We start from the raw sequence: 24,331 nt of genomic DNA on the forward strand, positions 1-24,331 counted from the left end.
ATATCATCGTGAAAGCTGAAGGATCAGAGAAACAGAGCAAGCCACAGCTACCACCTCTCACCTCACCAGCTCCTCAGCCTGACAGAGCCTCTGCAAGAGTGTAAATTCCTGTCTCCTCCCGCCTTATATTCCTTTCTCTGCCCAGCCATATCACTTCCTGTCTCAATCTTCCTAGTGCTGGAATGGAGGACCCTGACCTCCCAATTTGGTAACTGCCACCTTGCTTGCCAACCTTGACCTCCCTACGCTGATTCCCTGTCTTCTCCACCCTCCTGAATGCTTAAGGGAAGTTCCTTGTCTGTGTATCCTGCATTTGGGTGTTAACAGCTTAGATGTAAGAATGTAGACATCAGAAGCAAACTTCTGCCCTCCAGGGGTTCTCCCATTGTGCTGTAAGCCTGTATTTAGGGTTTCCTCCCTCTTTCAATAAATGGCATTTGGCATTCTGCTGATGCGAATGACCAGCTGTCTCTTGTCTGTTTTTCGATCCACAGTCCCTTTCTCTGACTTGGTGAACTCGGTAGCTCGGCTTTATCGCTACACTGGAATTAAAGGTGTGTGCCACCAATGCCTGGCTGTTTCTCTTTAGACTGGATTAATCTCGTACACGAACTACACAGCCCAGTGTGACCTTGAGTTCACATAAATACAGACAGATCTCTGCCTCTGCCTCCCCCGAGTGCTAGGATTAAAGGTGTGTGCCACCACAGCTTGGCCTCTGTGGCTAACTCTGTGGCTGGCTCTGTCCTCTGATCTTCAGGCAAGCTTTATTTCTTAGATTACAAATATGTGTCTGGATTCTGTAACAAACTGAGTTCACAAAATGCTTTTTAAAATTATATGTATATGGTATGTGGGTATGAACACACGAACATGGGAGCCCTCAGAGAACATTATAAGCCCTGGAGCTGGTGAAAACCCAAGTTCAGCTCCCAGAAGCTATGGTGGTAGCTCACAATCTTGGCTTTAATAGTGGCTACCACTTACAGGCAGTGTCATATCACAATTTTATGAATTTCTTCCCCACAATAGGGGTTTGGAAAGGTGCACCAAAAGGGCTGGAGATGAATCTCACAGGTAGAGTGCATGTTTAACATACATAAGGCCTTAGATTCAACTCCCAGCAATGCAGTAAATAAGTAATAATGAGGGAAGGTAAAAAGTTGTATGTGAAACAGAATGTCATCAGGCATGTACTGCTTATATTAAAAGGGTTATAAAGGTAAATATCTTAAGCTAAAAGAATTTATCAAAGGATTAGGTAGCATGCCTAAAGATACGTGCGATTCTTTGGGAACAATTTCCTACTGTGTTTAGAATAAGGCTTTGTGGATCAGCCGATGCGTAACTTGGAGACTGTCCATGACGCTCGGCCTAACAGTGACATCTAAGTGGCAAGGGTACTTATTCCAGATTTATATTGTAATCTCAATGCTCTAAGAAGGGAAAGAGGATTGCCCATGTGAGAGCTGATCATGATTGGAAGGAGGGCAGGTCTGGAAACAGTAGCCAAGTCCTGTACATTTGGAGTGGATTTATCATGACCTTTACAGTCCATTTCACCTTCTTTCGGGCCAATGCTGATATTCCCAAGAGATCTAGTTACACACACACTAGAGAAACATGATGGCAGGGATCTTAGAAGTTATACATATGAAAGGGGTTTTAAGGTGTTCCTCTTAACTTGGTGCTGTGATGCATGCACCAGCACTGGTAGGCAGAGGCAGGAGTAATTTCACAAATTTAATTTGATCCAGGGCTACGTTAAAAAAAATCAGCAGCAGGTTAGGGATTTAGTTCAGTGGTAGAGCGCTTGCCTAGCAAGCGCAAGGCCCTGGGTTCGATCCTCAGCTCAAAAAACAAAACAAAAACAAAACAAAAAAATCAGCAGCTAAGGATCAGCGTGGGGCTCTTGGTGATTATGGCTTCCTGTCTGGTCTGGGGAAGGCATTGGACTCCCTTGCACATTTTGCACAATGATTGAAGATCACTCTTCAGTAAGAGAATAAGTGAATGTAGGAATGAGTTCAGAAACAGTCTCAGCAATAACTCCAATCAGATTCTGAACTAAGTGTTGCTTACAAGAACAGAAAAGCAGGTTCAGAAAAGCCATCTTTGAAATTGAAGAAGTATGGTTGAGAGGTCTCTAGAATATCAAAATCAGGTCTACAAGCAGAAAAAGTTCATTCAAGAAAAGAAAGGTAGGCCGGGCAGTGGTGGCACACACCTTTAATCCCAGCACTTGGGAGGCAGAGGCAGGTGGATCTCTGTTAGTTCGAGGCCAGCCTGGTCTACATACAGAGTGAGATCCAGGACAGGCACCAAAACTACACAGAGAACCCCTGTCTCAAAAAATAAAAAGGTAACTTGTTACAGATGCTTGTCAAACAAGCAAGAATTAGAAATACTAATAGCAAATATACAGGATCTTAAGAATATTATAGAAAAAAATAAGCCATTTCTACTGCTAACAAAACAAATGAAGAGAGGCTGAACTGGCTGTGGAAACCAGCAGACTTTTATAAAGACAGACTTGGAATAGAATGAATTCATGGTGATAAATTTCAGTTTACAGTTACTACTACTGACCCCTAAGCATTATGACAGCCCATTTATTTTCCCTGGGCCTAAACGGAATGGGAGAAGGTAAAGTTGGGTAGTACTTATTTTGAGTGCCTAATAGAACCTCCAGAGAAGGAAGAACAAATGTTCAGCCTTTTTGCCCCATGCTCAGAAAATTGTTATGGCTATGCATTAATGCATAAATTAACTAACAATTAATGTATACATCGTATATAAAATGGCTTTTCATTAGGTATATTCTAAAAGAATTCTCGTCTTTGTAATTCTTCAATGGTTGTATGTGAAGGAAGCCAGAGTATATCATCTCAAAATATATGTCTCTTTAACTATATATATTTGAGACAGAATTTCTCTGTGTAGCCCTGGCTGTCCTGGAACTCACTCTGTAGTCTAGGCTTCAATTTACAGAGATCTGCCTGCCTCTGCCTCCTGAGTGCAGGGATTAAAGGTGTGCACCACCACTGCCCAGCTACATAAATTATTTTTGAGCTGAAGGCTCTGTGAGTAGCATCAGAAAAACTCTTTACAATCAGGGCATAAACTTGTAAAGGGGTCTCTCTCCTCTCACAGCTACAAGGAATGACAGAAATTAATCAATGAAGATCTTAGCTCAGATGTGGCATCAGAGGATTCCACAAGACTTACTGCATTATTTCTTTCCATACTCACTTTTCATAATGCCCCACCAGTGAAAGCCAAAAGCCAAGCCTGATGTCCACTTTGTCACCTCTCTAAAATCCTGTTGTTTAGTGAAGATGCTGTGTAAGCCTAAATTCTGGGCCACTGTTCAGAATTCTATTCTGTGGAGGTTTCTCCTGCATGGTGTACACTGTGTCCATCAATCAACTTGCTTTGTTTCCTATATCTAAAAAATCAAGTTCATTATTAATGGAACACAAGGACTATTTTAGGGTTGAGGTTATAGTTCAGTGTTAAGAGTGCTTGCCTAGGTGTGTCAAGTCCTGAATTCAATTCCCAGCCCTCAAAAGAACTGTTACGATGTATTCCATTGGCCACACTGAGATACTTGACTAAGAATATACCCATCCACCAGATGGGGGAGGCAATCTTAATCAGCTTGAGGGATTTAGAATCACCATGGAAACACAACTTTGGTCTGTAAAGGGTTATCTAGATTAGGGTGATGTAGGAAAATGCACCTTAATGTGGACAGTACCATTGCATGAGCTAGGATCCTGGACTGTATAAAGAAAGCAAACCGAACACAGCTTCTCATTACTCTCTGCTTCCTGTGGACACAATGTGTGACTAGCTGCCTTCTCCTTCCCCACCTTCATGGATATCATGGACCTGATTCCCTGGGACTATTAGCATAAACCCAATAAATCCTTCAAGTTATTTTTTAAAGATATTTATTTTCATGTGCATTGGTGTTTTGCCTGCATGTGCGAGGGTGCCAGATCCCCCAGAACTGGAGTTACAGACGGTTGTGAGCTGCCATGTGGGTGCTGGGAATTGCACCTCAGTCCTCTGCAGAGCAGCCAGTGCTCTTATCCGCTGAGCCATCTCTCCAGCTCCTCATTTTTGTCAGGTACTTTGTTGCACTAACATGAGGAATAAATGAAGGGGAAACATACCGTGGGATGCCACTGGCATGGGGAGCACTGGCATTACAAGAAAGTTCTTTTAGAATTTGTACCAACCTCCACTCCTCCCACTTCCCACTCACTCCCACCTCCCAACTTGTCTCCTTGTTTTTTAAGGAACCATCAAGTCCCATTCATGAGGCCACACATTTGAGTATGCCATCCATTGGTGCCTGTCCACTGATCAGGGGCCTCCATTTGAAAACCGACCCTTCCTGCCCCTCAGCAGCCATTTGTCAATAGTGCCTCCGGTAGAGGTGGGTGTTCGTCAGATCTTCCCCTGAGCTAGACTAGAAAGTTGATTACTTGCCTTATCTTGTCCAAGTCTTTGAAAGGCAACAAAAGCTGCTCTGCTCCTGTCATGTCCAGGAGATACTGGTTTATAGTTCATGCAGGCAAACATATTTATAAACAATATGATCTTAAATTCTGACCCCCGCAAAACACTCAATGGTAAAAGGGAAGTGAATGTTTTTATCAAGAACATAGTCAGCACCTTAACCAGAGACTGAAGTTAGTTAACAGCAGCAGTTAATGAGGCAAATCACCATGAACTAAAATGATACACTGAGCTGATCCTGTTTCCATTGTATTCCTACCCAAACCATGAAACCCAAATCTAACCATACTAAGTATCAAATAAAACTAAGCTGAAGAATATTTTACTAACTGGCTCCCACTGAAAGCTATCAAAGTCAGGAGGTCACAGACATGCCAGTTGCCCTGACCTGGTCATTGTATACTGTATATACACATATTTGAACGCTACCATCCCTCATAAGCATATTTGTTCATTAAAAACAAAGGCAGAGCATGGTGGCAGGTGCCTGGAATCCTAGCATGTGGGAGGTGGAAACTTGACTAGCCAAGTACCAGCCTGGATACACAAGATCTTGTCTAGGATAAAAACTGGAGCTGGACGAGTATCTGTCACACACCAACATTTGAGAGACAGGATCAAGAACCCTGTTTCTAAATAAGTATGTGGCACATGCCTTGAATCCCCACACTCAGGAGGCAGAGACAGGTTAGATCTTTTGAGTACAACCTGGTCTACAGAACGAGTTTCAGGACAGCCTTGACTATACAGGGGAAATCCTGTCTAGAGAAAAAAAAAAAGAACTCAAGGCAAACACTATTCAAAATTACATCCCAAAACAAAAAATGGGGCATTACAAGAAAAATGGTTATGGTTAAATAAGGTCAATAGACCTTAAACCTGGGTAATGATAGTGTGGATTTTTTTTAACATGGAATACATAATTTAAGAATTTATAAAGGGACATCTCCAAAATATCAGAAAAGACAGAGAGGATGGTAACATTGGGAAATGTGAGTGAAGGTCTGTGCATTTTTGCCTTATTTTCATTTTCTAAAATTACTTTGAAATAAAATCTTAACAAGGAGTGTTGGAACATCTTGTCCTCAGTGCTTGGAGGCTTTGGCAGAACTGAGTTCAAGGTCAGCCTAGACTACACGAGACTTTGTTTACACAGGGGTAAAAAAGAAAAAGCAAAAATGTCCAAATACTCAGAACCGAAAGTGTTTGGGTGTTTTCAGATTTTTGAAACATATGCACATATACAACATAATCATGGAGTTGGGACCTAAGTGTAAACACTAAGTTTCAGTTAGTTGGGCATAGTGGTGCTCGACTTTAATCCCAGCACTAGGGAACACTGGTAGGTTTCTACAAGTTAGAGGTTAGTCCAGTATAGAGTTCCAGGTCAGCCAGGGCATGCCAATGAGTCCCTGTCTCCCCCTCTCCCACCCAAAACTCACAAATTAAGTGCCTGCTTCATAGACACCTTTTACAAATGGCCTGAAAGCAATTGTATAATTTATATGAAGTGTGAATAGAAGACAAAAGAGCTAGATTACTAAAGAAATACTTACTGGGCCCTAACATGTTGCAGCTAACCAGGCAAGTATCATGGGGCTGTTAGGGGCTGGGGTTGGGGAGTGGGGTATTAAAACAGCTAAGACCCTATGTGAAATTTTCCCCAATAAGGGCATGAAGTGAATCTGTAAGGTAATGGCAAAGGTTTTATAACTAATAATCACTACTTTTAGAGCTGATAGGTACTGTTCTCTAAACCCAGATGCAGGTTTAGGTACACAGGCCTCAACCACAGTTCTATGTGCACAATGCTCAGAATAAGATATCTTTTGAATGCATTGGCACAAGAGACAACTTCTTAAACAGAACACCAATAGTGTAGGCACTAAGATCAACAACTAATAAATGGGAACTCCTGAAACTGAAAAGCTTCTGTAAGGCAAAGGACACTGTCAACAGGACAACACAGCAGCCTATAGAATGGGAAAAGACCTTCACCAACCCCACATCCAACAGAGGGCTAATATCCAAAATGGATAATAAAGAACTCCCAACTATTTATCAAGACAACAAATCCAATTTAAAAATGGGGTACAGAGCTAAACAGAATTCTCAATAGAGGAATCTCAAATGGCTGTGAAATGTTCAACATCCTTAGCTATCAGGGAAATGCAAACCAAAACTTTGAGATTCCATCTTACACCTGACAGAATGGTTAGGATCTTCTGTAATCAGGACAGACATTCAGTAGTAGGACTGGGACATCAACCCAGCCACAATACCTTCAACCCACAACTGGTCCTGCCTGCAAGATGTGCTGTGGCAATGGCGGCTCAGAGCTTGTGGGAGTGAACAATCAACGACTGGACTAACTTGAGACCCAGGCCATAAAAGGGAGCTCATGCCCCCACCCCCACCCCATGATGGTCAGGAACAGGAGGCCGAGTGACCCAGATACCTAGGATAGAACAAATCATGACCGGCCAAAAAGTAAATAAAAAAATTTAAAGTCAATGAAATGATTCCTAATGATACTCTGCTATACTCATAGATCAGTACCTAGCCCAATTGCCACCAGAGGCTTCCTCTGGCAGCTGATGGGAGTAGATGCAGAGGCCCACAGCCAAACATCAGGCAGAGCATGGAAAACCAACTCCTGGAAGTTGGGAAGGAAGGATTGTAGGAGCATGAGGGGTACAGGACACCAGAACACAGAATCAACTAAGGAAGGCTCCCATGAGTAAGAGACCGAAGTGGCAACCAGAGTCTACATGGGTCTGTACTAAGTACTCTGTATATATATTGTGGTTGTTAGGCTTGGTGTTTTGTGGGGGAGAGGGGGTGTCTGACTCTTCTGCCTGCTCTTGGTACCCTTTTCTCCTACTGGGTTGCCTCACCCAGCTTTGACCAAACCTGCAGCCTCCTCTTCTTATCCCACCATACACACAATACATTGAACTTCTTGATGTTTGAATATAACCCCTGAGTAGCACACCATACTCTCCTTTGCCAATGTACCTCGTCCTCTAGTAACTTGATACCTATTTGTACATGAATTGTTTCATGTCTTTGTAGTCAATTTTTTACTTTATGATCTCACTGATTTTGACAATCCTAGATTAAGTTGTTCCATTGAATGCCAGGCATGCTAAAACACTTAAAACTTCCATGGATGGGTCTTAGTTTTAGGCTGTGATTTTGGTTTGCTCAACTGTTAAATTCCCATTACAAATAGTTAAGATTTAAAATTATCTTCAGATACATTCAGATCAAATCAGTTTTGCATTTTAGTGGTTCTGAAACAGTATCAGGCCACTCCAATTTACTTTTCCTATATACACAATGACCACTGCATACTGTAAGACTTTATCCCAAACTACACCTGTCAGAAATCAGTGCAAAACCATCTTACCATTAAAATCTTTTAAATTTAAATCAATAAGGTATTTGAAGCAGCTTAGAAAAACAAGATTTGTATTTTATTTCCTTGTAAAAATCTTTACACATGCAGACAAACCAGTGTTAAGAAAGTATTCACCATCATTTAAACAAATAACCACTTAAATAGAACAATGTCTGCAAGTTTTATCTGTATAAAAATAAGATACATTTTTACAGAATTCACACTCCAGTTCTTATAGCAATAAACAATACACAACTATAATAAAGTACAATTGAACCTGACCATGGTTTTCAATTAGATACTGCTAGGGCATTTTAATGTGCAAAAAACCTTACCATAGTTCTTTTCCAAAGAAAATGTCCTCAGTGTTTCTAGAGACCTAGACAATTTTAATAAATCAATTCCTAATCAGTTTGCTTTATGTTTTGATTGAGTCCATACATCACACTGCACAGAGGCAAAACCAGGAAGCCATGCAGTGTCAGAGGAAGAAAAAGTCAACGCCTATGCCTGCCATGTCCTGAGCGACTGCCACTGTGGTGCTTGCCTTTGTGGGATCTCTCAAAGGAGCGAGATCTTTCACGCCTGTCTCTGTGATGTCCCCTTTCATGCCTGTGTTTCTTGGCAACATCTGAGTGATCCCGAGACTTGCTCTGAGATCGAGACCGAGATTTTTTCCTTTTATGACCATGTCTATTTGAGCTTTTTAAATCTTCTCTGGTATGTTTGGCCTTAAGGTGAGGAGAACCATGATTATGATGTCTTCGAGGGCTTTCACTGTGACTGCGGGACCTGCTTCTTGATCTTGAGCTGTATGTTCCAGATCGACTTCGCCTATTATTATAACTTAGACAATAAAAATTTCAAGTTTAGTTATGATTTCTACTGGCAATAGATTAGTAACTGTTGGTCATTACCAAGTTCAGAACAGTCAGCTATGAGCAATGAAAAAAAACCTTGACTAACATGTTCCTCAGTCTCCCCATCCTGACCTCTCCCAATTGAAGACTATTACTCAAATGCCACTGAAGCACCAGAACCTGCAAGCCAATGACAAAGCTGACTGGAAGTCTTAGGCTTTTTAATACAGTAATGAAATATTCACATTTCTAGCAAACTGAATATAAAGAATGTTTTCACATTATAGACAGCTTTATATACATATATATACCCACAGGGCATTTTCTGGACACTTTTCAAGAACGGGGGTAGGCATGGCGAGACAAAGTAGAATGCACAAAATGCCATTAAGGCACACTACTAGGGTCAGTGAGGTGGTTCAACAGGTATACGGGTCTGCCACAAAGCCCAAAGACCAGAGTCTGATCTGGGACCCACATAGTGGAAGTAAAGAACTGACTTTTACAATTTCCCCGTAACTTCTGTGCATAACCCACTTATGCATATTTAAAAACACCACTAAAGTACCACATAATCAAAGTATGTCCTTAAGTTTATTTCTCTTTACATTAAGCCTAATCCTGAAGGATGCTTGTAATCCTAGCAAACTGGTGCTATATAGTAAATAAAACCTTCTAAACAAACAAAAAGCCCAAACACTCACTGCTAGCCTGAAGCCCACCCCCAATCTTCAAAGGCCCTAAAAGCCCGTCCCATACAGGCCCCATGACTCACTGTCTTCGTGGGGTGTGTGATCTGGATCGTGATCTGGTTCGTGACCTTGACCTACTAGCACTTCTGCTGTTTCTGCTTCTTTTGCTGTCTTTTCTTACACTAAAAAAAAAAAAAAAAAAAAAAAAATGCAGGCAGCATTGTTTACATTGTTTTAGGGAGTGCACAAAGGCTTAACAATAAAAGCTCAAGCCTTTGAAGTACACTCACCCATTATAAGGGCTTTTTGAAGCCTGCTGTCTATCCTCAGGTTCTTTTTTGACTGTCTTCACATTAATGGAGATTGGTGACTTCTCTTCAGCTTTTACTTCTCTTGGTGACGCTTTTAAAAGACAAGGACAATATATTAAGGACAGGATTTTTCAAAGAACTATTTCCCAATACACCCGAAAGTACTACGTTTCTAACCCTTAGATCACAACTGACCAACGCCAAACATTTCATTCAATTCTGATTGTATCTTACATGGTTTAGAGGCTGGAGAAAATCCACCAAGAGTTGAAAGGGCTGGAGTTCCATCAGGATTCAATCCCTTTGCTTTTAACTTGGCTTCCTGTAAGGCTACTTTTCTTTTTTCTACTTCTTTTTCCAGCAATTCATAGTTAGGCTGTTGGATAAAAATCAAGTTAGCATTCCTCTTTAGATAGATTCTTAGAAATGTCATCAAACACCAAACACAGTAACTGAAATTACCTTTTTCCTGGTATAAAGTCTAAGTGTCTCTATGCAGATTTCCTGGATCTCCTCTTCTGTGGTACCAAAAAGAAGAAACCAATGGGGCCGAGTTGGCAATGGAATCTAAACCATTAAAAACAGAATGGTTCAAACTTACACTTTCTTCAGAAGTAACAAAACTCCTAGAATTTACTTTTTTAAAAACCACAGAAGAATGTACACTTACCTGAAGTGCTCTAGCTGCAAGGTAGATACAAGCACACGCTATAGTCTCTGGTTGAAAGCGAACAAAAACATTGGTTCGAAGACTGTCATTCATGTAATTCCTGAAAAACATTTCAGCTGTAAGCTTAGTCCATAGCAAATCAATTGTTCTGAGGTGCACACACACTTGGAGACTCAATCTACTTCATTCTTTTTTCTTCTCCTTACTCACATCTTTACTATGTCCAGTTTCTAACCCGTTCCCCATAGCACTTCTAAACAATTCCATATTAGCATCTAGCTCTTACCCCTAAAGTTCTCTCAGCATACTGTTATAAAAGGTAATGATTCTGAAGTCAATTCTGACATCATGAGTTTCACAGTTCACCACTCCAACAATACTTCAAGCCATTAGTTACTGACCATCTCTCCTTTATCCATAATGAAAAGCAGTGTCAACCAAGTTCTTAAAAAAAAAAAACTCAATACCAGAAATAGGGGTAAAAAGGTATTTTAGTAAGAATTCATCAATTTACTCTTACAGTTAGAAGAAAGGAAAAAAACTTCAAAAAAAAAAATCTAGATAGAGAAGTGAGCAATAATACACATCATAATGGCCTTGTTTACATACCTTTTTGCAATTAAGCATAAATAAAAGCAATGATCTAACTTAAATAAACTTCTAGAGAAACTTTCCCATGAAATTCCTTAACTAAAAAAAAACAAAACAAAAAAACAAAAACTTTGTATTTGCTATAAAAAGCCTGAGCTGGAAATTAAATGGATTAGTTCTAATATCCTCACTCTTGTTAAAATTACTGTATTTTTTGGCTGCACAGAATACATTAAAAACTCATGCATTTTATAGAGAAATGTGGCTTTTCTAATGTTACCATTATCTACTGAGTCCAAAAGAAGCATGGCAGTCATTTAAAAAAGATGTATTTCTGGGAAAGTCCAGAATTATTAAAGCTTGTTTATCAACAGTCATATAAATCATTTATGGCCAAACCACAATTTCCTTGCTTACCCTTTCTGTATCTCAGAGGCCCAAGTTCAAAAATATTTAAATAACATTAACTTCTTTTTAAAATTATATGCTTCTTATATCACTGCCTGCAATGGCTCACTAGCTGGAGTAACCTACAATGGCAACAGGTACCCATTTAAAGCTACAAGGTTAAGGGAGCCTCCTTTGGTAGAATGGAAGCTATACACACTGCATGTAGAAATTTAACTGAACCCAATTAAAAAAAAAAAACAATTCATAATGGCTGGACAACAATCTATCAAAAATGAAATATTCATTTTGATAGTCACAGGTATACATTAAATACATAGGCATGATGCATAGTTACTTCTAGAAGCAAATATACAAATCCTTTTGACACCCCGACAGAACTAGAAGATGCTGCCAGATGGATATGGACCACTTCAGTGAATCTCGGATGAGAGCTTGCACTGGATTGGCTGGAGAGCAGGCTAGCCAATCAGGCCATCCTGAGGTCATGGGCTGAAGTGCAGAGGGCAGAGTTCTATGACTTACCATCATGGACTACCCTTTAATTAAAGAGTAGAAAAAAGAACAAAGTTAAATTGAGTTCTCCATTAAAAGTAATTAGTCAAGCCAAGAAAACAGGAAGCAGAAATAAGCATGATTTACCTTTTGGTTAAAAAACAACAAAAACAAAATGCCCCAAAACAAACTTATCTCATTATTTTGGAAAGAAAAAAAATGAAACTTACTTTATTTCTGCTTCTGTTTTCCTGACTAAAGAAGAAATGTAAAAAAGCAACTTACCAGGCAGTTTGAACCAGGGTTTGATTGCGCTCACACTCTAAGACTTGTAAATACATCACAATGATCTGGGGGGAAAAGAAAAACCACTCAGCATATTTGGTGGTTCTTTCACAGCAGAGGTCAATGAATAAAGCACCAAGTGTTAGTTATAGCTTTAACTCCTATACAATTACAAATGTAGGCCACCATCAAACATACCAAACTCAGTGTGGATTATCACATTACTCAATTCTAGAAAAATGTGATACAAGTGGTAGCTAACAACTTTTTTCCACTAGCATTCATCAAAAAGAGCAGAATTTATGCTATGAGAATACACATTGGCCTCAGCACATTTTCTAGAATACTAAGCATTATAGCAATTAATTTCTGCAGTAAAGCTTAGCACACTAAAGTTTCTTAAATAGAAGCTACATATAACTCAATGATAGAATGCTTGCCTTGCATTTGGCTCCCAGCAAGACTCACTAAATACATATAACTACTTCAGCTCATGCCAAGTGTTTCTGGACCTCATTATCATTTTATAATTTTAGAAAAATAGAACTTGAAGATACCAGCCAGTGTCACCCAGTTAAGAGCAGAGCTAGCTATCTCCAATAGTCCCAATTCTTTCAACTGTTTAGAAGGGCAACAGGAAAGAAAGCTTTTTATGAATGGTTTACAGTGAGTAGCTAACATTTTGCCAGTTTCTACACATATGTACAATTCACTCCTTACATGAGGAATTCCATCACAAGAGTTTGTTAGGTGGAAGAAAAACGAGAACTTAACCACAAAGAATATTCATGATCACACAATTACAAATAACAAAGCCTGTTTTGAGTACCAGTTTACTGACAAACATCAACACCTAAAAGAAAGCTTTTGAAAACTCAGATTAACTCTCCACGTAAGTCAAAATTTTAGGCAAAGCCCTAATACTTACGAAATGTAATTTCTGGATTCTATAACTCACCTTATGGGGATGCTTGACGTGAACACAAAATCCCAACTCCTTTAGCACCCTCCTTTCTGCCTTGATAACTTGATTTTTGGTGTTAATGTAGTTCTGATCAAGGATCAGAGGGCTCGGAGTCCTATAGTTTGTAAGAAATAAAATCAAAACTGTTTTGCACATCCAAAACCTTTTACTTGTGGCATCTCCATTTTCCCTTCCAACCAACTATTGGCAACAGAAACCAGCTTTTTAAACTCCTGCTAACAAGTTAAAGCATTAATCTTATGCTGTCCAAGTTATACTAATTATATGCAACTAGACAAAGCTCCTAAAACTAACACAATTTTAAAAAACAAACAAACTACCATATATTCTTAGGGTCTGACTTTTTCTTCTTTAACTTATGCACTTAACTTCAGTGATAAGCATTATTGGCACAAACCTCATCAGCCTCCCAGAAGAAACTTCGAAATGACAAGAACCAATGTGATCCTGAAAGATTTACTATACAGCTCTAATATGAGGAAGACCTAGAAAAATTCTGAGTAAAACCTTTGCTAAATTTATGGTCAACACACTAAAAACAAATACACAAAGAATATCTGTTTAGTTAGCACCTACCCCTGGTCAAAAAAACAAAACCCCCACCAAAAAAACAAAACAAAACCCCAAAACAACAAAAAACAAACCCAAAATTAGTTCAACTGCCAAATGAAATATTAAAAAAGACAAAAGAATAAATTAGGTAGCTCAGTCAATGTAGCTCCTATTAGACCACAGAGGGAACCAAGACTCAGAAACCACATTCAAGGCCTGTGTGGGATGTCCCCTGAGCTGTTTTCATAAGTCATTTTTCATACTGGGGGAAGGGACACCTAGCCACTCATCTCATGTACATCACGTAAGTTTGTTTCTTTAAAAAAAAATAAAAATAAAAATAAAGTCTTGGTTATGGAGCTCATTCTGCCTCACTCACTAGAGCGGGTTATGTTAGAGGCAAGCGCAATCTGGCTTGTCTTACAATCTGCCAGTTAAGTAATGTTAATGTCATCTGAAATTTAGCATGTTTTCTGATACATTCTTACCTCAAACAGCAAGATGTACATATCTATTAATGACTGTACAGTAAGTATATGGGTAAGTTTTACACTCTAGAGAGAATGCATTGCCTGAATGCTTCAACACACAACCTGCTCAAAAACAAAGAGCCTGTTTACGCATAACCACTTGGAGGTAATGAAACAATCTCATCTGTAATGTTGAGCCAGGAGTACTAGCTCACACCTGTAAGCCCAACACCATATGGGGTGGGAGTAGAGGAATGTGGAGATAAAGACTTCAAGGACATTCTTCATCCACTAATCAGGTGAACTGAGGCCAACCTGAATTAACACAAGACTAACAAACAATCTGAAATGAAGAACATTACTACCTCCCTGGTATCAGGCTCTCAAGAGTTAAAAATAAAGCTACTTTATATTTTCCTTATTTCACTTAAAAGCAAAATCAGTTACTGCTATTTTGTAACTTTGTGTTAAATAATTAATAGCTGGCAGAAGTAACACCATTAACAGTAACAAAGTAATGATGCAAGACTGCTTCAAGTTCAGTATCTACTACATTTTCAAAGTGAGAAATCTTAAAGGTTGGTTAAGTAGGGCAATGGCCTGTTTTGAATCACTTTTATCAGGACAATAGCTGCAAATTCCACTTAAGAGAAAAGTCAAGTTTAACTCAAATGGGAGCAACCAATGTATGTATGAAAACATACTCCAAAGAGATACGATGTAAGAGTTTACAATTTTTCAGGTTTTATAAATGTCATTACAAGGTTGTCCTTCAACTGGTATTAGGAGTCAGAGGCTCCATTTTATCTGTTCAAAGCTTAGTTCTTAACCCCTGAAATCCAGACAGTAAGTAAACAGCACCATTAAAATCCCTATACAGATAGTTCACAAAAGCCAAGGTCTCTCTCATTTTTCCCATGTGTTAAAATGCATTGCTAAGAAAACTGTTTTATAGTTAGTTACTTTTAAATGGCAATAAAATCTGTGACTAAACAGGTAAACAATTTTTCAATTTTGGCTACTAACTGGTGCCAAATTTAAGGATTCAGTTACTCCTCTGCCATAAGCACATTCCTCACATCAGAATCCCAAAGAACATGTAAAGGCACAGGCTTTGTTTAATCCCAGGAGTAAAATGGTTAAGGCACAAGGATCATAAATCTCAGGCCACCCTAAGCTAAGACAGTGAGACCTGAATCTTAAAACTCCAAACCAACCAACCTTACTACGACTCAACCATGTAAGCTCTTGTCCAGTCTTGCTACTACCAATTTTTCCAAGTTAGCTTTGTAAATGCATAATCTCTGTCTGTCTTCATTTTGCTCAGAAATTTACCTCATAAATCAAGGAAAAGCTCAAACTCAATGAATACAAAATTAACAACTACTTTTACAGAATCATTTTAGACCATGATAAAACATAAAAAATGTCTTTAAATCGGTAAGCAAAGATTCTGAAAAAGCATTTACGCAGCAAAAGCTTTTTATAGTAACAAAGCAATCAAACAGAAATGTTTTTAGCCATACATTCCATTGAATCAAGGCTTGGCAGAATTTCCTCCCAATTCAGTAAACATCCTTGATCCTAGATAAAGAGGTGGTACTTAAAGCTGAGGGAGTTAAAAAGTCCTCATCTTTTCAGAAATCAGGAATATGGACAACACTCAAAACCACCAAACTCCACCTCTGAAGACTCTTTATTACCAGACTTTGCTCATTAACTAATCTGAAATCAAATTTCCATCTTTAGGAACTCTTGGTCTGTTTGTATGATAGCTACTTTTTATGGTATGACTGAAACACAGCATGTGAATGACAAAACTTTAGAAGCAGGGGGTTCAAACATGGTTAGTCTCATGTATTACAAAGGACCGATACTTTGGAAGTAGCACAAGGAACTATACTATAAACCACATGGGTAATTAATACACATGGAGGGAGACAGGACTCCTATTCAACACAGAAATTTCTAATGCTTATTTTGAATAGGAGCATTCCTTAAATGTCAAACTGAAGTTACCTCAGAACCACAGAAATACACTACAAATGGTTAAATTGTCAATACTAACCTGACCCTTCCAATTCTTACTTTTATACATTGAAAACAGCATCAACAATCACCAATAAAAGTAGTTAAGTCTTTAAGTTTATCTTGTAACATAAACCTTAAATGATATGAACAGACTTCTTTAAAGAAAAAAAAAAAAAAACTCTTAACACACTGGGAATATGTTACATATAAATAGCAAATTGTATCTGAAAATTACTGGTATAAATAGCTTTTCTTTTCCTTTAAATTCAGCCATTCTGAAGAGCTATCAAACTATGAAAAAAAAAAACTATTGGGGGACAAGTCAGGTACCTCATTGAGAACTGGACATGGGTATTACAGTTATCTTTATGTAGCCATGACTACAATGACTCTAAGGCTGCATACATGTGCCCCCGTAGTTGAAAAGGACATACAGTAACCTAGTTAGCATTCAAATTGTACTAAAATTCAAGTCAAACTAATCAGAGTGTACCATTTACGAATACTCTCTAATACCTACTATGCAAAGAACACACAACACCTTACTAAGCTATAGTTTTAATAACTTGGACAGCAAAGAAAAAAGCTTGTAACAAGAAACAGGAGTTTTTTGTTTGTTTGTTTGTTTTTTTCTAAATGGTTCACCAGTGGCCAACCTGTTAGTCCCCGATTCCAGTGACCTATTCTCAGAACACTGGCTTCTCCTTGGGGATTTTCGATACTTCACTCACTGTTGCCATGACGACAGCTTCATCTCTATGTACCACTCCACATCACCCAGGCTTTGGTAAATGTAGCTGGTCGCTGTATAGTCGGTTGCAAGGGAAAAAAGAGTTGAAGTTAATAACATATACAAGTTACATGTCTGAGTAAACTTGTAAAATGCATAGAAACACTTATATCCTGCTTTTAAAAAAGGGGGGGCTTCCATGCAATTAACTTCTTTAAGAATTTCATGCTATAATCAAACTCGGTAACATTGAAACAAAATCAATTTCTCTTTAATGATGACCAAAAATGCAATTACATCCAATACAAGTCAGTCAGATTGGATTATTCTGAATTCTGAAGTTTTATAATTAAGATGATCCTATCCTGACAACCAAGGAAGGAAAGTCAAGTCCCACAGGAAAATGCCACAATGTAATTATAGTTGGCTCAATGACTCATATACTAGAAAATGTCCTTTTAAAGCATAGCTCTTTGACTGAAGATAAGAATTCTCTATTTTATGTGTCTCATTTAAAAACATCTTAGAAAAAAAAATTCAGCCACTATCTAAATGGAAATAAAAGCTCAGAACATACTGAACACCAGTTTGAAAGTCTCCCATTTCTCTACTTTCTTCACAAACTAAAAATGTCTTCAAACAAAAGAAATATCCGGAACACACTAAGATGGGGCTGAAAAAGCATGAACAAAACAAAAGCTATAAAAACAAAACAAAACTGGGGCAGCAGTTTTTGACCATGCTACCCATTCTGAACTCACTTTACTATCTATCTGCTTCTCTGGCTGGCACCTTGACTACCACCACCGGACACGATGCTCATTCGGACTAAGCAACCCCAGCCCCCAAACAACTCATCTTCTCACAGCTACCTTCCTTTCAAACTAATCACAACTCCTCAGAAGTTCATCTACACATGACTGTCCATCAGCGGTCCCAGCATCACCTGTACAACAGGGAATCCTGCAGCAAACTCTGGTACTGCCACAGATGACCACACAGGCCCACAGTTACCAGATTATCACCACACCTCCAAGATCCTGTTCCAGACTGTATTTTCTTACAAGATCAGGTAGAGAGTCCCAGCTGAAGGCAACTAACTCAGTACATTATTTTTCTAACCCACTCACTGAGACTGTATCTAACCAAAACAAAATACCTGTTCAATCCCTTTGACTTCAAACTTTATCATCCTCCAGTCCTTTCAGATCCGGTATTATCCGATATATCGTAGTTCAATGTTGAGAAGTACTCTAACAAAAAAGCCAACCTCAATTGATGGAGAAACTGGGGCTCCAAGCGGAGTAACAACCTACACGAACTTTGCCACGACAGTAACTTGAACTACAGCACTTTCACGTCCAGCCTTCAGTTTTCCAGAGAGGGGAGGGGAAGAAGAACTTACAGAGCACACTCCCACTTGAGCCAACCGTACCCCCTTTCTCGGTTAATCTTAAGCCAAGGGACTGGCTCCACAGCACTGCTACGATTGTCCACAAATGCCACCTGCCTCTACAAACTTTAGATAGCTGGTTAATTGAGGGCTTTTTAAGTTTCAGGGTTCCTATGTGAATTTCAACACCTAATGCCAGTTTGCTTTTGCATCCGTACTGACTTGAGGAAGAAGAAAAAAAAAAGATGTTTTGACTTGATGATTGGTATACAACAGCAGTAGCAAGAGACTATGTTCAATGGGCCAGTCTTACCTTTTTCCTCGTAACTGGCGGAGGTGGTGGAATACATTAATCACATCTCTTATTCTTCTTGGTGCTTCTTCGATTTTTGATGCAAGATTAATACAGGCCATGGCAACAATCTGAAAGAACCCACGAGGGGACAAAACTTATAACGAAGTGTAACGTTAAACTGGAGACAACTCTGCCCGAAGTCTAACAAAAATTACTTTTAAAGAGAAACTCTTAGGATACAACGGGGCTTTGGGCGAAATGGAATCAAGGGCGACGTTTTCAGCGCACGGGCCTTAGCAGCTATGGGCGTTTCTATTGCTCGACTGTTCCTAGACGTGGTTCTCGGTAACAGAGCACGTGGACTCGGGATCCATTTTCTAGTTCTTGAAAAGGCGTTCTGCGGGCCGCATTTCCTCGTGGGTGGGAACTAGGTACAAAGGCCCAAGCTAACCACTCCCTTTCTGGAAAAGCTGGTTACTACCCCTTCCTTCCCGCTTCCGGATGATGAAGACGTCCCTTCTCGCCCGCCCCCGCCGAGCTTACCTCGAAACTGTGTTTGACGAAAGACTTGGAGTAGAAAAAACGATGAAACAACACCTGCCCCGTTGCCATCGCCACCTGCAGACGAGAGAGGAGAAACGGAAGCGCCGGGGTCAGGCGGGCCCGCACCAGGCGCCGCCGCCGCCGCCATTTTGTGCGGCCGCTCGCCTCCCTTCCCCCCCGCCCGGGCCGCGCGGCGCCGCCGGCCCCCGCACCCCTGCCTCCGTCCCCACGTCCCTCCCCGCCTGCCCGGCCGCCCGAGCTCCCGAGAGACCCGGGGGGCGGCGGAGACCCCGGCAGTCAACCGGGACTCTCACCTGCGGCAACCGGAGGAGAATGCCGGCGGCCTGGATGAGCTCGCAGCCCAAGATGCGCAGGTCCGTCTCGCTGGGCAGGTCGAGGCCGTCCTGCATGGACGGGGTAGGCGAGAGCCGCTCCTCCGGAATCAGCGAGTGGTCGATGGTAAGCGACACCTCCGAGTACAGGCGGTCGCCGATCAGGATCCCTCCGGTCGTCGTCGTCGTCGTGGTCGTCGTGCCTGAGCTGGAGCCGCCCGCGCTCGGGGCGGCGGACGAAGCGGAGGCGGCGGCGGCGGCGGCGGCGGCGGTCGAGGTCGGGTGAGGCCCGGACGCCATAGTTCCAGCGAGCTGCACGTACGGCCGACGCAGCCGGAACCCAAAGCGAGACTAACCAGCGTCCTCGGCGCGACGGATATTCCCGTGACCGCCGGCTTCCAGGCCGCTGCACGCAGCGTGCGCTTCCGCCCTGACGTCACCACGCCGACGCCCCGCCCCGCCCCGCCCCGCCCCGCCCCGCCCCGCCCCGGCGCGCGCCTACGTGTTCCTCCCGGCTGGGATAGGCGTGGAGGCTTCCCAGGCGGATCAGGGCTGCCTGGGTGGTAATCCCTTTAGGCACCGGATTATCCGCCTGGTGGGTCGGCCTTCGAAACGCTCCCCGGTCGGTGTGCGTCCCGCCATCGGCGACACGGGTGTGTAAAGTGACTCGGAACAGGGCAGCCTCACGGGTTTGAGAAACGAGGGAAGGAGGGAGGTGAAGCGCGCGGTCTTCCGGGAAGCACTCGGCGCGCGTGGGTGTCGGGGCGCAGCCGGGGAGACGTCGGCCTGGCCCTGACCTCACCTCGCCGGGTTTACAGTAATCTGGAAAATCCCTGGCTCCAAAAATAGAATTAGGTTGAGGACGTGACACCGGCGATTTCACTGCACCAGGGAGTCTAATCCTAAATGGTTCCTGTCCTTAGAGTCGGGAAAGTAACGTCTTGTTTATTACACTGAACCTATGTCAACGTAAGAAACACAACCCTCCTCTTACGTGGAATTTGGGGTAACCTACATTTGTGTTCCCGGGCCATGGACCAAAATGGCTCCAGGATAAAACGTTCCTGAATTCCCTCTAGTGTAAGAGCTGTGGTTTTCTACTTTTACACTAAATCTCCCAAACAGCTGAGGCTGCCAACATTTGGAACTGTAGATCCTCCTCCCTCCATGTGGGGAGCCTCTGGCCGCCCAAGGGTCTTTTAGTCTAGTTCAATCCTCCGAGATACTCTCTAGGGAGAAGAAAAAAAAACTTTGTCCTAATACACAGCCTGGGGATTGTTACTTTGTTTTGTTTTGTAAGGCTTAATGTCTTGATGAAAAGTGCCTTAATCGCTAGGCGGTGGTGGCGCACACCTTTAATCCCAGCACTCGGGAGGCAGAGCCAGGTGGATCTCTTGAGTTCGAGGCCAGCCTGGGCTACAGAGTGAGTTCTAGGACAGGCTCCAAAGCTACACAGAGAAACCCTGTCTCGAAAAACCAAAAAAAAAAAAAGAAGAAGAAGAAAGAAAAGTGCCTTAACCTTCCACCTATAGAGTAATATTTGTCATTTATGTCACCGAAGCCAGATTTGGGGGGGGAGGGGGTTCAAGACAAGGTTTCTCTGTGTAGCCTTGGCTGTCTTGGAACTCGCTCTGTAGACCAGGCTGGCTTCAAACTCGGAAATCCATCTGCCTCCTGAGTGCTAGGATCAAAGGCATACACCACCACCACCACCACCACCCTGTCGAAATAAGACATTTTTACAGCTCATTTTTGCTAGGTGTGCTTGAACAAGCACTCTGGAGACAAAGGCAGGTGGATCTCTGAGTTCAACATCACAGTGGTCTACATATGGAGTTCCAAACCAGTAAGAGCTACATAATAAGTTTCTCAAAACAAACCCCTTAAAAAACAAAACTAGCTGGGTAGCAGTGGCTCACACCTTTAATCCCAGCACTTGGGAGGCAGAGGCAGGCAGATCTCTGTGAGTTTCGAGGACAGCCTGGTCTACAGAGCGAGATCCAGGACAGGCACCAAAACTACACAGAGAATCCCTGTCTCAAAAAACAAAAAAACAAAACAAAAAAGCACTATATAGAGCTGAAGTGGTGACATAGGCCTTTAATCTCAGCACTCTACAAAACAAAAACCTCATGAATCTGTGATTCTTTTTGGTTTTGTTTTGTTTTTGTTTTTTTTTTCCCTGAGACAGAGTTTCTCTATGTAACAACCCTGGCTGGCCTTGAACTCGCAGAGATCTGCTTGCCTCTGCTTTCCAGAGTCCTGGGATTAAAGGCATGGGCCACCACCTCCCAGCAATTCTGATACCTTTTGATTATGGTGTTTCATCAAGTGATAGCTACCCTAACTAAGACACTATATAAACTAAAAATGTGATAAATTAGTTGTTTGTGTTTTGGGAAAAGGGTCATCCTATGTAGACTCATTTCTAATTTGAGATCTTTCTGCTTAGCTTCCATAAGCTGAAACTACAGGCCTATTTCACTACACTTGGTTCGAAAATGTGTTGAATTTGGGTAAGGCTTTGTAAAAGGTTTGAAGGACCTCTGACATCCATACATTATTAAGTGAACAAAAGGAAGTTGCAGGGGCTGGAGAGATGTCTTCACAATTCAAGAGTGCTTACTGCTCTCACAGAGGACCTGAGTTCGATTCCTAGAGTCTACATTGGTGGATCATACCCATCTGTAACTCCAATTCCATAAGATCTGATGCCCTCTTCTGGCCTCTGTAGGCTTCTGTACAACATGTGTATAGAAATTCAGGCAAGCATACACATGCATAAGAATAACTAGTGAAATGAAATTCCAGTATAACATGAAATAACCCCCTTTACATGAAAGTGAACTATACACTGAAGAGGAACAGAATTGTAGCTGGTTAAGCACAAGCAAGAGGGCTGGGTGGTGGTGGCACACGTCCTTAATCCCAGCACTCGGGAGGCAGAGCCAGGCAGATCTCTGTGAGTTCGAGGCCAGCCTGGTCTACAGAGTGAGATCCAGAACAGGCACCAAAACTACACAAACAAACCCTGTCTCAAAACAAACAAACAAACAAACAGCAACAAAAAAAAAGCAAGAGGCCTGGGTTCAATCTTCAGAACAACAAAACCAATAAAAATACTCTGGATTGGAGGTGGGTAGGAAGAAGGTTCATGGTTCTCTTTGTATACTTTATACAGTTCTACACTTGGTCTTAACCAAAAGGCCAAGAACCAATACAATTATCAAGGCTTTTATAGTGAAGGAACAATTCTCTCAATGTGGTATAAAAGATAATAAAATCTGATAGAGATGAATTACTAGTCAGTTGAAACTTCAAGACATAAAAATGCAAGCCTGAGCCGGGTGGTGGTGGCGCACACCTTTAATCCCAGCACAGTACTCGGGAGGCAGAGCCAGCCTGGTCTACAAAGTGAGTTCCAGGAAAGGCGCAAAGCTACACAGAGAAACCCTGTCTCAAAAATCCAAAAAAAGAAGAAAGAAAAAAAGAAAAAATGCAAGCCTGAGTTATCATTAGCCTAAACAGAAATATTAGGTCAACATGACGTTATCAGTGAAAAACACAACTCCAGACTCCCAAGTTGTAAGAGATAGTTTATTCTGAGCCAAATATGAGTGTCCATGACCCAGTGTGCTGGCTAGTCTTACGTCAACCTGACACAAGCTCTAGTTATCTGAGAAAAGAGCATCTCAAATGAGAGAACGCCTCCATAAGGTCAGACTGTAGGCAGGCCTGTAGGCGTTTTCTTAGTTAGTGAGTGATGGGGGAGGGCCCAGCCATTGCAGATAGTGCCACCTCTGGCGGCTGGTCCTGGGCTCTGTGTGTAACAAGCCAGTAAGTAGTATTCCCCCATGAACTCTGCATCAACTCCTCCCTCCAGATCCTCATCCCACTTGAGTTTCTGTTCTCACTGCAACATAGCAATTATAATACTAAGACACCCAGGAACACAGATTCATATATGTTCCAGCATGGAAACTGATACATTAGTAGTTACTAAACAAAGTCATAAATAAGCATTTACCAAATACATTCTTGGGGACTGCAGGTAGGTGGGTTGCACTCAAGAAGAGAAAACTGTTAAGGTTACAGATACTCTGGGATGACTGATACTCGTATCATTTGGATAGTAGATGTTAGTGGTTTGCTAAGAATTTTTGGTTTTTTTGTTTTCTTTTTCGATACAGGGTTTCTCTGTGTAGCTTTGTGCCTTTCCTGGAACTCGCTTTGTAGACCAGGCTGGCCTTGAACTCGCAGAGATCTGCCTGGCTCTGCCTCCTGAGTGCTAGGATTAAAGGTGTGCGCCACTGCCGCCCAGCCAGAATACATTTTTAAAGTTGTACTTGATTGTCAAAAGAACGTCAGGCCAGGGGCTGGAGATAGGTGGCCATCTTAGTTTAGGATTACCTTTGCTGTGATGAAACACCATGACTAAAAGCAATTTGGGGAAGAAAGGATTTATTTCACTCACACTTCCTTGTAAGAGTTGATCATTAAAAGCAGCGAGAACAGGAACTCAAGCAGGGCAGGAAGCTGGAGGCAGGAGCTGATGCAGAGATCGTGGAGAAGTTCTGTTTACTGCCTTGCTCCTCATTACTTGCTCAGCCTGCTTTCTTTTTTATTAATATAATTTTTTATTGAATCTTTGTGAATTTCACATCATGCACCACAATCCCATTAATTTCCCAGTCCTTTCATATCTGCCTTCTACCTTTGTAACCTCCCCCACAAAAGAAAATAAAAAAGAATAAA

General features: G+C 41.4%; 1 protein-coding gene across 3 annotated transcripts; it reads right to left on the bottom strand.

The window, feature by feature from the left end:
- Positions 1 to 7,991: 7,991 nt before the first annotated feature.
- Positions 7,992 to 19,992, bottom strand: Ccnl1 (cyclin L1). 3 transcript variants are annotated; one of them, XM_036190517.1, is made up of 12 exons: positions 19,559 to 19,992; positions 19,245 to 19,319; positions 18,720 to 18,829; positions 17,015 to 17,087; positions 13,204 to 13,324; positions 12,246 to 12,310; positions 10,467 to 10,566; positions 10,259 to 10,363; positions 10,031 to 10,172; positions 9,776 to 9,887; positions 9,569 to 9,667; positions 7,992 to 8,779 (listed from the first exon to the last, which is right to left on the bottom strand). In XM_036190517.1, the coding sequence occupies exons 3-12, from the start codon at positions 18,754 to 18,756 to the stop codon at positions 8,431 to 8,433; spliced, it is 1,203 nt and encodes a 400-aa protein (XP_036046410.1). In that variant the 5' UTR covers positions 18,757 to 18,829; positions 19,245 to 19,319; positions 19,559 to 19,992; the 3' UTR covers positions 7,992 to 8,430. The 3 variants fall into 3 exon arrangements, with proteins under 3 accessions (XP_036046410.1, XP_036046408.1, XP_036046411.1); XM_036190515.1 differs by lacking the exon at positions 17,015 to 17,087; XM_036190518.1 differs by lacking the exons at positions 7,992 to 8,779; positions 9,569 to 9,667; positions 9,776 to 9,887; ... (1 more) ...; positions 10,259 to 10,363; positions 17,015 to 17,087 and adding an exon at positions 11,991 to 12,004 and having other exon boundaries at positions 10,504 to 10,566; positions 19,559 to 19,946.
- Between the last annotated feature and the right edge of the window lie 4,339 nt (positions 19,993 to 24,331).

The sequence above is a fragment of the Onychomys torridus genome, chromosome 6 (genome assembly GCF_903995425.1).
Source record: "Onychomys torridus chromosome 6, mOncTor1.1, whole genome shotgun sequence".
Classification (NCBI taxonomy): Eukaryota; Metazoa; Chordata; class Mammalia; order Rodentia; family Cricetidae; genus Onychomys; species Onychomys torridus.

What these genes read in the sequence shown, in the direction of transcription:
- Ccnl1 (XM_036190515.1), bottom strand. Translation starts at nt 19,876, where the DNA reads ATGGCGTCCGGGCCTCACCCGACCTCGACCGCCGCCGCCGCCGCCGCC. An exon ending in ACCCTGGTTCAAACTGCCTG is followed by an intron (nt 10,567 to 12,245) that starts GTAAGTTGCTTT and finishes AATGTTTTTCAG; the next exon opens with GAATTACATGAATGACAGTC. An exon ending in TTGCAGCTAGAGCACTTCAG is followed by an intron (nt 10,364 to 10,466) that starts GTAAGTGTACAT and finishes TTAATGGTTTAG; the next exon opens with ATTCCATTGCCAACTCGGCC.